Here is a 16298-nt window from a genome sequence, read left to right on the forward strand (position 1 = left end):
TTACCCTCTACATGTGTGACCACGGTTTTCTACTTGAAAAAAAAAAAAAAAAGAAAGAAAGAATTTTTTTTTTTTTTTTTTTTTTTTTTTTTTAAAGAGACAGAGTCTGGCTCTGTGGCCCAAGCTAGAGTGCAGTGACATGATCATAGCTCACTGCAGCCTTGAACTCCTGGGCTCAAGGGATCCTCCTGCCACAGCCTCTTGAGTAGCTGGGATTCCAGGCACTAGTCACCGAGTTCAGCTTGTGACCATAGTCTTCTGACAGAACAAATGTGCCTAAATGAGTTTTAATCAACCTGCCTCAATCAAAAGATACTTTGTCAACTAATGAGAAAGGGCAGCCTCTCATGGCTGTGCATTAACACCTCCTTGCATTTCACCAGATCCCTCTGGAGCTGTGGAGACTACAGGAGAGGATCCAAAAGCAAGGGTCATGCGGAGAATTTATGGTCCTCCTGCCAATTTCAAAAGTTACTCAAGTAACTGCTGGTAATGAATTCACACGCTTCCACTCTACCCTTTCACCCTCACACCTCCCTAGTCGGACGCTTGGCACCATCTTCACAATTTTTCTGCATTCCTTTTTCTGTTTATTAAAAGTATCCATTTGTCAGAACGTTTATGAGCTCTACAAGAGAAATAAAGACCAATGTCTCCATAAGCAGAGGGGCTTATAAAATAGGCCTGGGCTGGGCTCTTGGATAGAGGAGTCTCCTTCCCTCCACTAGGCAGGGATGCAGTGGGGAGGAGAGGGGTGGGGGAAGGGAATAGCTTCTCCAGTAGAAATTTTAAATCATTTTAATTCAGTGACAACTGCATTATGCAAATGCATCCAGTCGTTTATAACAGTTACAGCTGTAATAGCTATGCGTTTTAGAGGCGCGGTGGGACTTTAATACAAAGATCCCCTGTTTCTTCTCTCTTCTGCAGAGGTGCTAGGAAAATCACTGTCTGCGACAGGAAAAACACCCTAAGCTGAACAGAGCCTCCTTTTTAGAAAACGGACCTGCAAAAGTATTTAAAGGGAATGTTATCTTTTAATTAAAGTAGTGAAGGACTCTGGGCAGCCCTGAAGGCCACAGGCAACAGTAAAATATCCTGTTTGTAAAACTAATCTCAAAAAGCAAATAGAGCTATTCTATGCTAATTATAGCCTTCACCTCAGGCAGAAAATTATATATCCTTCGCATCAAGGTTCCTTTTTGTTTTTTTTTTTTGTTTGGTTGGTTTTTTTTTGAAAGATTCTGAAGATGGGGAAAGATGTACCTGCTTCTTAAGACATAATAGCACCATTGAACACATATGAGGTTTTTTTCTGAAAAAATTTGCTATTGTGCTACCACCCAAAATATTCTATTTCATCCCCAAAATAACCTTATAAGGCAAATGCTCTTTTTACCTCCATTTTACAGATGAGAAAACTGAAACAGAAAGATTGAACAAGCAGTCCAAGGTCACAAGCTGTAGTAGCAGCAGAGCTGGTATGCGGTCGTTTGTCCCCAGTCCAGTGGTTCTCAAAGTGCGATTCCCATACTAGCAGCATTGGCTTCACCTGTGGTGAGCTCTCTAGCCCTCCAAACTTACGGGCCGCACACCACCTGCTGAATCAAACCTCTTAGGAAGAGGCCCAAGAAACTGTCCTAACAAGCTTTCCAGAAGATTCTCACTTATGTTTGAGGACCTCTGAACTGAATAGTGTATACTTTCTCTCCCATTTTAGTTAACCACCTCTTTTCTTCTTCCTAAGGATTTTGTACTTTGTGTCCTACTAGCCACTTGCCCTAGGTCTAATGTCTCATTTTTTCTTTTCTTTTTCCTTTTCTTTCTTTCTTTCTTTTTTTAAGTAGAGACAGGTTTCTATTAAAAAATAGGTTCAGGTGCCTCTGTCACCTGGACTGGGGTGCAGTGGCACTATCACAGCTCACTAGGAATGATATGGACAGGAGGTAGGGAAATACTGGGTAGAAAACGGTGGTTCCCTGCAAAGGCCCCACCTTCAACCCTGGAAACCATGGGCATTCGGTTGGCACAGCTAAACTCCATGGGAAGATTATCTTCCTATTCCTATTCCTATTCCTTCCCCTTTCCAGCTCCCCATTCTGCTGAGAGCCACCTCCATCACACAATAAAGCTTATACATTCACCATCCTTCAAGTCCATGTGACCTGATTCTTCCTGGATGCCAGACAGGAACCCAGGTACCAAGAGGGGAGGGTGAAAAAGGCTGTCAACCTGACTCTCCACTAAGCTGGTTAACACTTAGCCATTTGCAGATGGCAACTGCTAAAAGAGCATTGTTTGTAACATACACCTTCTGGGGCTCCAGAGATCACTGGTGACCACTCGCCTGGGCTCCTGCAGGTGCTAACCTGTGTGCTTCCCCTCCCACAAAAAGTTTGAGCTCGGTGGCCAAGCAAAACAAGCCACACCCCATTGCAAGTCCCACAACGAGTTCAGGAAACTTACCCATCTCAACTGTAGCCTTGAACTCCTGGGCTCAAGTGATCCTCCTGCCTCAGTCTCCTAAGTAACTAGGACTACAGGTGTGAGAGATTGTTTTTCTCTTTAACCTACCCTCCTCCGACTGCTTCACCCCACTGGGGTGGCTATATTGCCGTTACTCTGCACACGCTGAGTGAAGATGCTTTCCACAGATACCTTGAATCAAAGAAGAAAAGCCTTGGCCTTCCAGGAGACATAGCCCCAGGCTTACCAGATCCTTGACTTGTAGGGTATATGAGGGCTCCTGGAACAGAGCCACCTTAAACAGGGACTGCCTCAGCTGTACTGTCTATGTGGCACTTTATAAGTTGGTCTTAGCCAGCCTTACAGACGTATTCAGGGTTTGCTTCACAAAATGCATCTGTTGAGCTGTGTCGCATTTTAACTGAAGCGTGGTTCACAGGCTCAGTGAATGCTAATGGACTAAAAAAGGAAAGTTCAACCAGGTGTTACTGTAAATAGGTGCTGAACTGCAACAGCCATAAATCAGGCAGAGCAGACAAGCAAATCCCCCAATATATTAAAGATTCCCAAGCTTCACCCTCTGCATCTGGAACCAAAGATTCCAGCACAAGGTGTGGCCAGGTTTTGTTGTGCTTTATAGGAAAAGTCCTTAAATTTTATTTTGCTTACCATCTGCTTGTGCCTATCCTATGACAATCAGTTTGGCCTAGCAAACATCTGAAAGATGGCATGGCATACCAAAAATCTGCTATATTAATTTCTCTAAAATCTCACACAAGCTGCCTTGGAGATTGGGTATCAGCCGAAACCATAGACCCATTTAGAGCTGACTACAAGATTAATGACTTGTCCTGCACTGATTTCCTCCTATTAGCAATCAGTGGGTCTGCGCCATCTGTCATTTCCCTGGAAAGAAAATGTGTGTTTAATTTCCCAGTAACTTCTAACTTGGCTTTGTAAAGGGGGTGACCCACGTACATTTAGTGACCACGCCTTCCAAGTGAATGATGTTCGGATGGTCAAACTGTCCCATGATGCTGGCCTCACTCAGGAAGTCTCTCCTCTGTTTGTCTGTATAACCAGCTTTCAGCGTCTTGATAGCCACACAGATCTCTCTCTTGCCAGGCACTTTGAGACGCCCGCTGCATACCTCACCAAATTCACCTTTGGGAGAGAAAAAGAATCTATGATGGACCAGAAACACATTCAAGATGAAAGAATAATAGCTAACATTCCTTGAGTGCTTCTTACATGCCAGGCCTTGCGCTAGTGCTTTGCATAGCAGATTATTTCACAAAATCCTCCGTGCAACCCTGAAGTAGATGCTATTAGCCCCATTTTATTAGAGAAAACGAAGCCTTAATTAAAAAACCCTACACAAAATCTTACAGTTAGTAAGAAATAGAGTAAAACTTTTGAATGCAATCAATCTGATTTCAGATCGCATTAAGTTTCTCTCTAAGAATAAAATCAAAATCTGTACTAGAGTTCTTTATAACACATGATATTTTATACTCAAGAAAAGGAAATTTCATGTATATACACACATAATATACTCACAAATACATTTACATAATCCACACACGTATTTAACATCCACCAAGAAAACAGACTCATTAGCAGACAGACACTCAAACACTTACCAACTCCTATAACTTTTTCAATCTTAATGCAGGATGCGTCAATTTCTTTGGCAAATTCTCGAACTGCTTGGTTGGGATCTTCATACGTAAAGGGGTCCACATATGTTCTCACACCTAAGTAATAAACACGATAAGTTGGCTGAATACTTCTCAGGAACCACTAAAAAACATGAGTAGTCTGGGTCTAAAATTACAAAACATAGGAAAAGTCAAGTTAGCTGTACGGTCTTGACATACGAAAATGGTTAAACTCTTGCTCTGGTTTTCATTAGTGGGTAAACAAAATATTGTTAGCTACTTAAGAGGCTGCAGCTTTACTGACTTCCTGGAATGTCTTCACACTTCAAGGACAAGATTTTTAAAACCACCCATCCAATGGAGGAAATTTGGATTGTGTTAGCTGAATACTACTGTCCCAAGCAGTTGCTCATAGCTCCCTTGCCTTTGCATGAAGTCCTGCCCACTGCTTTCAGTTATCTTCCCTTAGGGAAGAAAATAGAAGCTTTTTAATTTCAATCAGCTCTTTCCACATGGTGTCACATTTTGCCCAATATCTGGATGAATTAAATATGTGACCGACAATTAACAAAATTAGATTAAATCTAAGTTAAAGTAGACAATAAGGTTAACATCAGCTAGTTGATTTGAGAATACAGACTCTGTAGTGAACCTCCACTTCTTTTCTGTTTTGGAAAGAAGGTGTCATAAGCAAAGATATTCAACATTGCCAGAAAGCTTCAGCTGGAGATAACCATTGTAGCCTAACTGTGAATGGTCTGGACATCAGGAAGTACGATTCAGTCATATCTCATACTACTCATAAACTAAATTTAGATGTGTTTGGAGGCAGCCCAGTGACAGATATCTGGGCCAAGAGGCAGAAGTCATTGTAAAAAGCTTTGTCCTGGCATTTGCTCCTCTCCCTCCTGGAGCTGCTGGGACACTAGGACACAGAAGGTATGCAGGACACCAGTTGGCCCAGTCCCTTTGACTTTCCAAGCCTGTAGGTCTTGTCCTCATTCCAGCACCCTTGGTTAGGAATAAGGTCCTTAAACTGGCAATTTCTTGCTACTTCTTTTTAATAGATCAGCTTTAAAAAAAACATATATCCCACGTAAAAATTGAAAAAATATGATTTTAGGAGGAAACGAGGTGAACAAATGGAAAGTTGTTAGACACTCCATATCCCTCATCACTTTATATGCTATAGCCAAGAAAATCTTCAAGATGAGTCTTGTTATTCCCAGTCCCTCTCCTTCTTCTATCTGTTTTTTTTTTGGAGACAGAATCTGGCTGTGTCACTCAGGCTGGAGTGCAGTGATAGGATCTTGGCTCACTGCAACTTCTGACTCCTGGATTCAAGCAATTCTCATGCTTCAGTCTCCTGAGTATCTGGGATTATAGGCGTGCATCATCATGCTTGACTAATTTAGGTATTTTTTGTAGAGACGGAGTTTTGCCATGTTGGCCAGGCTAGTCTCGAATGCCTGATCTCAAGTGATCTGCCTGTCTTGGTCTACCAAAGTGCTGGGATTACAGGCATGAGGCACTGTGCCCGGTCAATCTTTCTTCTATCTTTCTGCACTAATATATGAGTGACTTGTTACTTGTGGCTATCTAAATATAAATAAATTAAATTAAAAAGATCCCTTTCTCAGTCATATTAGCTACATTTCAAATATTCAACAGCATGTGTGGCTATTGGCTTACATATTAGACAGTGCAGATATAGAACAATGTTATCTCAGAAAGTTCTAGTGGACAGCTCTCCTGGATAGTCACCAACCACTGTCCATTTAAAAGTCTTCTACCGGCTGGGCGCCGTGGCTCACACCTGTAATCCCAGCGCTTTGGGAGGCTGAGGTGGGCAGATCACGAGGTCAGCTGAGGTGAGGCTGACACGGTGAAACCCTGTCTCTACTAAAAATACAAAAATATCAGCCGGGCATGGTGGCGGGCACCTGTAGTCCCAGCTACTCGGGAGGCTGAGGCAGAAGAATGGCGCGAACCTGGGAGGCAGAGCTTGCAGTGAGCCAAGATTGCGACACTGCACTCCAGCCTGGGCGACAAAGGGAGACTCCGTCTCAAAAAAAAAAAAAAAAAAAAGTCTTCTACCTTGCTTAGGTCACTCTAGAGCCACTTCTTTGAATGTCTTCTTTGACCTCTTTGGAATATCAAAATTAGAATCCACTAAAAATTTATTGATAGTCACTAATTCTATATCACATATAGCCATTCCCTGGGAAGTAGCAATTACTGTTACATTTCTTATTCTTTTCCTCATCCTCAAATTTCCAGCTTATATGAAAAAGCTACCCATTTTAATTTTGCCACCCAGCTACAAGAATGAGCCAGCTAGACTGGTAACTTGCTCAGAGTAGAGGATAAACTACGGAAAAGTAAAAATCTGAAGAAACATCTCTACCTCATCCCACATCTTTCATCTCACCATCCACATCGCCCATTTCAGTCTGATACTCAGGAAGTACATTATTGGGATAAGGAATATATTATAGAACGTTAATAGTCACATAAATATTATTCGGACATGTTTAAACTAGAAAACGTGAGACATGCTCTAAAAATAAAAATTTTTAATCCAATTTTTTTGTACCTTGATTCAAGTGTTTCTCTTCATCCGCTTCTTGTTTGGCTTTACTGTATTTACTCCGTCTATTAAAGTTTTTTAAAACAGAGAATTATTTTCCTCAAACACCTAAGCTTTAACACATGCCATAAGACAAATTCGTTGCTACCGTAAGTCAGGCAGGTATGCTATGTACATTTCAGAGATGAGAAAACTGAGACTTACAAGAGATGAAATACTTGTCACCTGGGTAGTGAGTCATGGTTTTAAACTCAAGCAGCCAGAGACACCTCTGAACCACAGTTTTAAACTGAGGTGTCTTACAATAGCTTAAAGCAAATGTTTTATAATATAATCATAATTTAAAATCTCTCAGAGAAAATTTATCTTACTGAAGATAAGTTTATTGGCTATTTTTCCATTTACATAAATGCACGTGTGTGTATATATATGTACGTGCGTGTGTATATATGTATATATATTTTTTAAATTTCCATGGGTAATTCTGCGTAAATCAAATGGCAATAATGTTCAGTATGTGATGGGTAATAGTAAATATTATTGCTATAACCAGATAACTACTACCACAAAAATTCATTATCATATTACATGATACTCTTGAAACAATACTTTTGTGGTTACTGGTTTCAGCTGCTGCATACAAATTCCCAACTTATTAACGAAAAGTTTAAAAGTAAGCATTTGCTTTGTACTGAATTATGTTCCCTAATTTGTAAAAAATGAGCAAGGGTAAAAATGAGAAGCTTTGTTTTGCTTTGCCTGATTCACTTTCAGTAAAATGGTGCATTATCTTAAACTTGGCATTCTGCTCCTACAACTTTTAATAGTGTAAATCTGGTTTTGTTATAAAACTTTGTGGATTAGAAATCTTTAGTACACATAAATCTTCAATCAGGAATGTATATATCTCTCTTATACAAACTGGAAAATCAACTCAAGCCTTGGAAACCAAAAATATATATACATTGTGAATCAGGAGAATATATATCACTTAAAGGAATCAGAAAATCAACTCAGTTGATATTACAGCTGTCTAAAACTTGGGGAGTTGAGACCAAATTAGTAAATAAAATGTATGCATTTATGTTTCTGTCAGAAATGTAAAATTTATACTGGAATTTACATCTTAGGTTTTCTTAGAGCTTCAAACACAAGGTAAGGCAAGACTCTTACAGAAAAAGAAACAGTGTCTGAGATGAGGAAGAATTCCCCCAAAGCCACATTGTCTTGGCAGTGTGATCCTGTCAAAATCCTATACCCCAAACTCTTAAACTTTGAATAGGTAGAAAGGCAGATGATTATGACAAAGAGAGAACAACAGAGAACCTAAAGGAGCCAGGCAGTGCAACCAGAGAGGCAGCGGATCCTGGTCACATGCTCCAAGCTTCCCTCCCACATTCCTCTCCTAATTGTCAGCAGCCCAGGAACCAGCTCAGCAATCAGACCCTCAGAGCCTACAGATGTTTCTCCGTGTGGATAATTCCCTGGCAAATAATAATACCTTGCATTTTTACACTGCATTTAACTTTTCAAAGTGCTTTCATCTCATGTACTATCTCCTCCCCTAACTGTTTGCAAAGCAGGAACCAACTTAGCAAAACAGAGACTCCAGTGACGAGAGCTAACTGTGAAGTACGGTATTTCAGTCCCAAATCATAAGCTTGCATTTTCCTTTGCATTTGACTTTTCAAAGGGTCTATTGTTTTTATTTATTTATTTTTTATTTTTTGAGAGGGAGTCACTCTGTTGCTCAGGCTGAAGTACAGTGGCATGATCTCAGCTCACTGCAAGCTCCACCTCTAGGGCTCAAGTGCTTCTCCTGCCTCAGCCTCCTGAGTAGCTGGGATTATAGGCACCCGCCACCACACTCAGGTAATTTTGTATTCTTAGTAGAGATGGGGTTTCACCACGTTGGCCAAGCTCGTCTCAAACTCTTGACCTCAAGTGATCCGCTCACAGAGGCCTCCCAAAGTGCTAGGATTATAGGCATGAACCACCACACCCAGCCAGAGTCTATTATTTAATTGCATCTTCATGACAACCCTATGAAAGCAACCAGGCAGACAGACACACGCTCAGTTCCCCTGTGGATGAGGATATGGAGCTGGGTGGGGTGGGGGGTGGGGAGCAAGAGGATCACCATGTGTTCTCCTAGCAAGTACAGGACTTTGTGGAAACCCTGATCCAGCCCACGACTTCACAGGGCCTCTCTTACTGGAAACTAGTTACCTAAGGATACCTGGTGAGAGTTAATTATAAGCAGTGTTACATTTTATATCAGTACATTCACTTAAAATGAATTCAACTGCTCTTAAAATCCATTGCTTCATCGAAGTAACTAAACAGGTTTAAATACCCTGAAGCCAAACAACTTTCTATAAAAGATGAAGTCTCCTCCAATCTTCTTCCCCTCCCTCCACCCCCGTCCTTTCCCTTCTTTTAAAGGAAATATAAGAGTGTGAGGTTAGGGACTACTAAAAAGACATTTTATGTCAGGAAAATGCCATAGATTGGTCCCAAGGGTGTGATAGGGTCCTGCCAGCCTGAAGGATTTTGTCTTATCAGAGCTCCTAAAAGCATTATCTAAAATTACAAGTATATCTTTTAAACCACTTAAGATTTCGAATACTGATTTGAATTTCTTTCCTTTGAAGAAGGAAAAACATGCATAGAATGAGAAAGCTTTGGTACCAACTTAAAATTGTCAATGAAACAAAACCTGGCATATACCATAGAAAACCATGGCCCGAAGCTGCCCGGGAAAGTGTTTATCTGTTTTACATCAAGCACATTCATTAAATATGTGCAAAGCCAGAGGAAATACAAAATGACAGGGGTCATTAATTATAAGGTTGACACACCCATCCCTTCCTCAGACTTCTAAACATAGAAGGAGGAATTAAATTAGTGGTGAAGGTGTGTTTTTAACCGAGAATTTTTTACGTGGAGTGTTATTTGGAGGAGAGGAACCTTAAGACTGCAGGAAATGGCTGAAAACAAAACAAAACAAAACAAAAAACAAGGATTACTGTTCAAAGGCTAACAGTAGTCTGTTTGCTTTTTTAAAATATCTGGAAAACGAAAATGCCTGTGTCCTGTTCTACCTTTAACACCTGATGGCCCTTTTGCCTTGGCTCAGGGTAGGACAATGTGGCCCATTATCATCCCAGGAAAGGAAGCCCATTGAAGTTCCCCACTGGGGCAGCCAGCCTGCAGGAAGCCACACTGCCTGAAGAAGTCCTAACTCGAAACTGACATCAGAGGCTGATCACCTGAATGGCAGAAGGAAAACTTTGTTGAAGGTTTTCTAATTACAGAGATGTGGACAAGCTGATTAAAATTGGGAAGGAGTGGAGTGTTTTATTAGCAAATGCTCCAGAAGGAAACATGGACCCTTTCAGCCACAGGAGTTAGAGAAAAGGGCCCACGCTGCAGGTGAAACTTTGAAAGAGTGTGAACTAAGCTCTCCTGCAGTCCAAGGGACACGGTAATAAGGGTATTAACAGACATTGTTGCAGAACAGCGTGAGTCCTCTCAACTAACGTGCTGTTCCTCGCACCTTAAGTATTCAATAAAGCAAACAAAATAGAGAGGGGGAGCAAGGCAGAGGCCCAGCATAAACCGTGCTTTTACTAAATTACTAACTTTTCTGGTCAAGTGGACAGATTTGACTGATGTGGTTCACGGTTCCAAAACTAATTAGCAAAAGGTAAGTAATTTACTCAGCTAAAGTGCATATTAAAGATAAAGCAATGTAACTAGCATGGCTCCAGGAGGTCCCTTTCCAGCACTGAATGGCATCACCCATGAAGATTCACAGAAGCCATTCTTCTTTTTCCCCTTCTTTAAGCTGTCATTGTTCTTGCACCAAATGATGTCTAATTGTTGTTCACGAGGCGCATGTTGAAATGGCTGCACACAAGTTGTTTAGAAATGATCCCAAGGTATCATCTGTCCCCAGTTGTGTGAATTTACATGACTTCCTCAGAGCTGAATAAGGCTAACACTTAAGTATTTTCATTTTCACATGATCATAATACTCCAGGGAAGGAAATTAGGGCCCAGGCGTACCACCTGAGGTCACGGGTTCACGACCAGCCTGGCCAACATGGTGAAATCCCATCTCTACTAAAAATACGAAAATTAGCTGGGTGTGGTAGCACAGGCCAAACGATAACTCTTTTAGCATTACGTGAACTCTTAGCTCCGAAGTGGAGAACCTTAACCTTCAATAGGAGGAGAAAATTAACTTGTAAACTCTGACTTTATATTGTGTAATAGACTTGCACATTAATTCACAGATTACAAATCTTACCAACATCACCAGCAGACTCTTGAAGCTTTGGTTCCATAGAACTGCCAATGTCAGTGTTTTTATGTAGGTCAACTTTGTCAGTTAAGAAGATATTAAAATAATATATCTGTCCCAGTATTGGAAGTTATAAGAGCTGAATTCCTGTCCTGATCAGCAACTAACTGGCCATGTGACCTTCGCTTATTTGTTTAATCTCTTTAGGCCTCCAGTACCTAATACATAAATAAATTTTGCCATAACCACTTCAGTTTTTTTCTTAAAATCAATTCACTTCTTTTTCCTTATCCAGGTAAAGGGGGTACTTTATAACCCTAACATAAACGGAAACCCAGGGTCACTAGCAATCATTAGAAGGTTAGCATAAAAACAGCATGTGCCTGGTCATCGGTAAGACTTTCCCTCACTACCAAGTTGTCGGTTAAGAATTAGGGGCTATTCTTGTATTCTAGTCCTTTCTTAAAATTGTTTTTTCGCATCTGAAAAATAAAACACTGCTTTGGGGCCAGGTGTGGTGGCTCACGCCTGTAATCCCAGCACTTTGGGAGGCCAAGGTGGGCAGATCACCTGAGGTCAGGGGTTCGAGACCAGCCTGGCCAACATGGTGAAACCCCGTCTCTACTAAAAATACAAAAATTAGCTGGGCGTGGTAGTACATGCCTGTAATCCCAGCTACTCGTGAGGCTGAGGCATGAGAATCACTTGAACCCATGAGGCAGAGGTCGCAGTGAGCTGAGATTGTGCTATTGCACGCCAGCCTGGGTAACAGAGTGAGACTGTCTCAATAAATAAATAAATACTGTAATACTGTTTTGGAAAAAACACTACCCTAAAACAATCTGAATTAATACTAGTTTGTGATGCTTTTGAAGATAACTTGATGAAATCATTACTATAAAAGGGAGGAGGGTATCAGAGAAATTTAACATAGATTCAGTCATTGGTCCTGGAGGTTACGACCTTATATTTGTATTTTAGGATGTCATTGTTAACAGAGTTTTTAAAGATCACATTAAAAAAACAATATAGAAAAGTGGTTATGTTGTGGAGATCACAAATATATAAATATATAAATGTGGAAATGGTGACTTGCTGCTAGAGAATGTACAAATAGAGATTTGTTTGTGGTTTGAAATAAAATTTATAGGGACAGCATCACATAGGTACAAGAAGGGTTGTGTCTTAAAATAACCTAGATAACAAGTACAATTATGTGCTCTGGAAAGCTGAAAGAATTCTGAAATTATATCTTGAGTGATGAGAAAGACACAGATCAAAAAGATGCCTACAGAAAATATAAAATTAAGTTGCTTAACATAAATGTGGGTGGTAAAAATATACAATATAGCTAAATCAATGTGCTTAGTATAACATCTCATTTTAGGTATTTTATAAATTTAGTAGTTTGATTCTTTCACCGCAATCCCTAAATGCTTACATGTTCCAGTTGGCCAAAAGAAAAAAGTAGATCTCACTGAAAAAAGTGTAGATTATTCTGGCTTGCCTTAGGCTCAGGCTTCTCTAAGCTGAATGTGTACAATGAAATAGATGAAACAATTGCTATAAAAAAAATCCTGCAAGATATCAACTGTGGGCCTGAGGCTGCTTCCTCTTTCTTAAATGACAAACGAGCACCAAGCCGATTTTCTCTCTGAGGTCATCCGAAGGATTGAAACTTTTCTCACTACGTGAGTTTCTGTCCATCGACTTCCTTAGAAATCTTGCATGCCATCAGCAGAGCGGGAGTCACTTCAAGAGGACCCCGCAACCGATCTGTCTGTAGCATCCTTTCCAGCACAAACATTCGGTGATTGTAAGAAGCACAAAGCAGCCCCATCGTCAAAGGACATGACTCAGATTTTATAGGCTAGGGTGTTTAATCTTCTGCTTTCTCATACTACCGGCTGAAGTCTGGCAAGATTATTTCGCCAGTACCATGTACTACCTTTCATTTGTCCTCTCACAAAAAGCCTGGGCCAGGCTTTCATCCCTACTACCTGTCTCCTCTCTGTTCACCTGTTCTTGTCCCATTTGAACATTTATAGTCCAAGATAACACAGCAGACAACCTGCGTGAGGAGAAGAATTGGCTGAGTGTGCATGAGCCACTGCAAACCTGTCAGCTACCTGGCTCCAGGCGGCCTTTCCCATGACAGCTTTACGGCCAACACTAAAGAAGAATCAATATGAGGGCAAGGGGTTGACATTTCATTTTCTAAAAAGTGATCCATTGAGGACCAATCACCAAGCACTGTTTATCAGCCTTGGGAAGTGACATTTTTTTTTTAATGGGGGAGAAGAGACAGGAATCATCGCTAGGTAACTCGACAGGCTCAATTCTCTAAGGTGGGGACTCATAATTGGAAATCCGATGCATCCTGCTATCAATCCTGCCTTATGTAATAAAGTGATCAATAAAGGCAGAGAGGAAATTAAGTCATCAAGCTTAAGGATGCTATTTTCCGTAGTCATGGCTTTTAATAAACTTGTCTCCCCGATTACATGTTCACGCGTTTTTCCTTTCTTTTCATCAAAGCCAATGTTTTCAGTAGAACATCCAAAGGGAACTCATAATGAGGTAACTTATTTCTCATTACTCCAGTTTGACTGCTGTACTTAGGGCCACTTATACCAAAAAACAAAAAAGCAAAGTAAATGTAAAGCAAAGCTGGACTACAACTAGAGAATGTTTCCAGTAAAGTCAAAGAGATGGTCAAGACACAAGGTCAAGACCTACTTTCTGCAGAGAAGTGCTCTGAGCATCCTATGATGCTGAATTTTTATCAAATATTTTTAGAAGTGGAGGTATTTAATGAATTGTATCTGTTTTTAAACCATTAAACATCTTTATTTTCTAATAACAAAGATTATTTGTGGATACTGTGAAAATTTCAGACACAGAAATATGTAAGTATAAAATAAAAAAAGCACATGTAATTCCTATACACTCCCCGACATGCTCCTTGCTTCCCACCATCAGATGGATATATACTAATGCATACATTTCCCGGTGGTTATATGCACAGCATGTGTACATATACAAAACTAAATGGCAATGTACAAGAAAGAGGGCCATCTTGATTGGCTTTCAAAATCAAATACCAGGGAAGGAAAGAACAGTGGGAATTCAAATTCTATGCAGGTCAACCTTAAGTTTCTGAAGGCCAAGATATACTGCTGTTTAGAATATAGTAGGCATGCCAGTGTCTATATGTTTTTGTATGTGTGTATATTAAAGAAATAGAAATGAGAATTTATTGTGGATTTAACATCTCAAGATTTGACTCATCACTCTAATCCAACATACCTATTCATAGATTTTGCATCAAAAGCAATGGACACAATGTAAAATAGATGCCTGTACAGAATGTGTTGTTCTATACTGTGTTATATTAGAGTGAACATAATTGGCCCCTGTATACCAGGACACTTTGGAGAGTGAGGGTGAGGGCATGATATTAAGAAATACATGGCCATGCACGGTGGCTCATGCCTGTAATCCTAGCACTTTGGGAGGCTGAGGCAGGCAGATCACACTTGAGGTCAGGAGTTTGAGACCAACATGGCCAACATGGTGAAACCCTGTCTCTGCTAAAAATACAAAAATTAGCTGCCAGGTGTGGTGGCAGATGCCTGTAATCCCAGCTACTCAGGAGGATGAGACAGAAGAATTGATTGAACCCAGGAGGCAGAAGTTGCAGTGACCCGAGATCATGCCATTGCACTTCCAGCCTGGGCGACAGAGCAAGACTCCATCTCAGAAAAAAAAATAATAATAATAAAAGAAAAGAAAAGAAATACAAGCACCAACTGGGACTATCCAGGCAAACTAGATTATATGGTCATCACTCTAATTATAATGTATATCAGAAGAAAGTAAAAGCATAGTGGCTTGCTCAGGCCAGTGGAAATAGCCAAAGGCATTGCTATGACATTGGTGAGATCATCAGTAGGCAGAGAGGGATAATGCAACAGATACTGGCCTGAGAGCCAAGCACAGCTACTGGTGGGGCCAGTAGTAGCTCAGCCTACCACTATGGCAATGTGACGACCTTGGGCAAGAATTACTTCTTTCCTAAGACTACTTCCCTCTTCTAGATAATGAAAAGCTTTACGTTTAAGAGGATCCTTTTGACATCCCCAGGTTTAGCCCTTTTTTTCACCAACAGCCCTATCTTGTGAAACAGTTGATGGTATATGGGGATGCAGATCAGGGAAGAGGCAGATTCTTACACATAAAAGACAAAGAAGGTCCAGGTGCGTGGCACATATCAATGACCACTCCTCTGGAGCCTCTAGGCAGGCGACAGGAGTCAGTAAATGGAGACGAAAAGAGTAAGAAAAACTGGTTCCAAAGAAGATGCTGCTAATCTGTTGCTATTTCTCTCTCCTTTTTAGATTATTTTTTAGTAACAAGTCAGATTGTAAGTACTTAGGCGATAAGGACTCAGATGTTTTAGGTTCATTTCCAAGAGCAATGTCATGCCCACGATTTGCTCAAGGGATAATCTCTGGAAATCCATTGATTCTCTGGAAACGCTGATGGCCTTTCCTGGGGGGAAGACTGAATGTGCAGTACCCATTTATTTGCTTTAGTGACCATTACTGTTAACCAAAATCATGTTGAAGCACCTCCTATGTGCTGTATTATCTATTTTGCATATCAAAATTCTACTGTCAATAACCCTTTGAGGCAGATAATAATTATCTCTATTTTACAGAATAGAAATACTCAAAAAGGTTTACGTAGTAGTAGCTGGCAAATGACAGAGCTCAATGTTGGGGCCCAAGTTTTATAGGGCTTTTTCTTGCCTTTGGCAGTGAGTCCAGGCTTAAGAGAGGGATAAACGTAACACCTGGCAGCTTAAAGTATCTAGAAATCTCCCACTGGCTTGCTCTTCAGCTTTGTTTCCTACAATTAGCTGGGTCCTTCCGGACCTCTCAGCCTGCCACCAGGGTACGGCTAGCAGCTTTAGCGGGGGTGTGGGAAGATCAAAGCAACAAGGAGGAAGCTTGGGATGCAGATGCCATGTTTATGATGCAATCAAAAGCCTTAGCTTTGTGTGGAGGAGAAAAAAAACCATCATAAACACTAGGAAGGTGGGGGGCTGCACAGTGAGCGGCTTCAGTGCTTACCTCCGGCTGATGACAAAAGCTGCAATGAGAATTACCACCAGCACCACACTGCCTGAGACAGAGACCAGAAGGACTGTGGAGTTGGCCCCATCTCCAATGATCCGGGAAGGCACTGGGAAGGACAATTACATAAG

At 40.8% G+C, this 16298-nt stretch overlaps 1 protein-coding gene across 2 annotated transcripts in view; it reads right to left on the bottom strand.

Annotated features, from left to right (window-relative positions):
* EPHA4 (EPH receptor A4) overlaps positions 1 to 16298 on the bottom strand; it is a 153326-nt gene that overhangs the window by 18960 nt on the left and 118068 nt on the right. For both annotated transcript variants that reach the window (XM_073020102.1, XM_073020103.1), the window contains exons 8-11: positions 16165 to 16276; positions 6724 to 6782; positions 4110 to 4223; positions 3445 to 3630 (exon numbers count right to left, since the gene is read on the bottom strand). In XM_073020102.1, the coding sequence (XP_072876203.1) occupies positions 3445 to 3630; positions 4110 to 4223; positions 6724 to 6782; positions 16165 to 16276 (471 nt within the window). The remainder of the gene's footprint in view (positions 1 to 3444; positions 3631 to 4109; positions 4224 to 6723; positions 6783 to 16164; positions 16277 to 16298) is intronic.

Source organism: Chlorocebus sabaeus, chromosome 10 (genome assembly GCF_047675955.1).
Source record: "Chlorocebus sabaeus isolate Y175 chromosome 10, mChlSab1.0.hap1, whole genome shotgun sequence".
Lineage (NCBI taxonomy): Eukaryota > Metazoa > Chordata > Mammalia > Primates > Cercopithecidae > Chlorocebus > Chlorocebus sabaeus.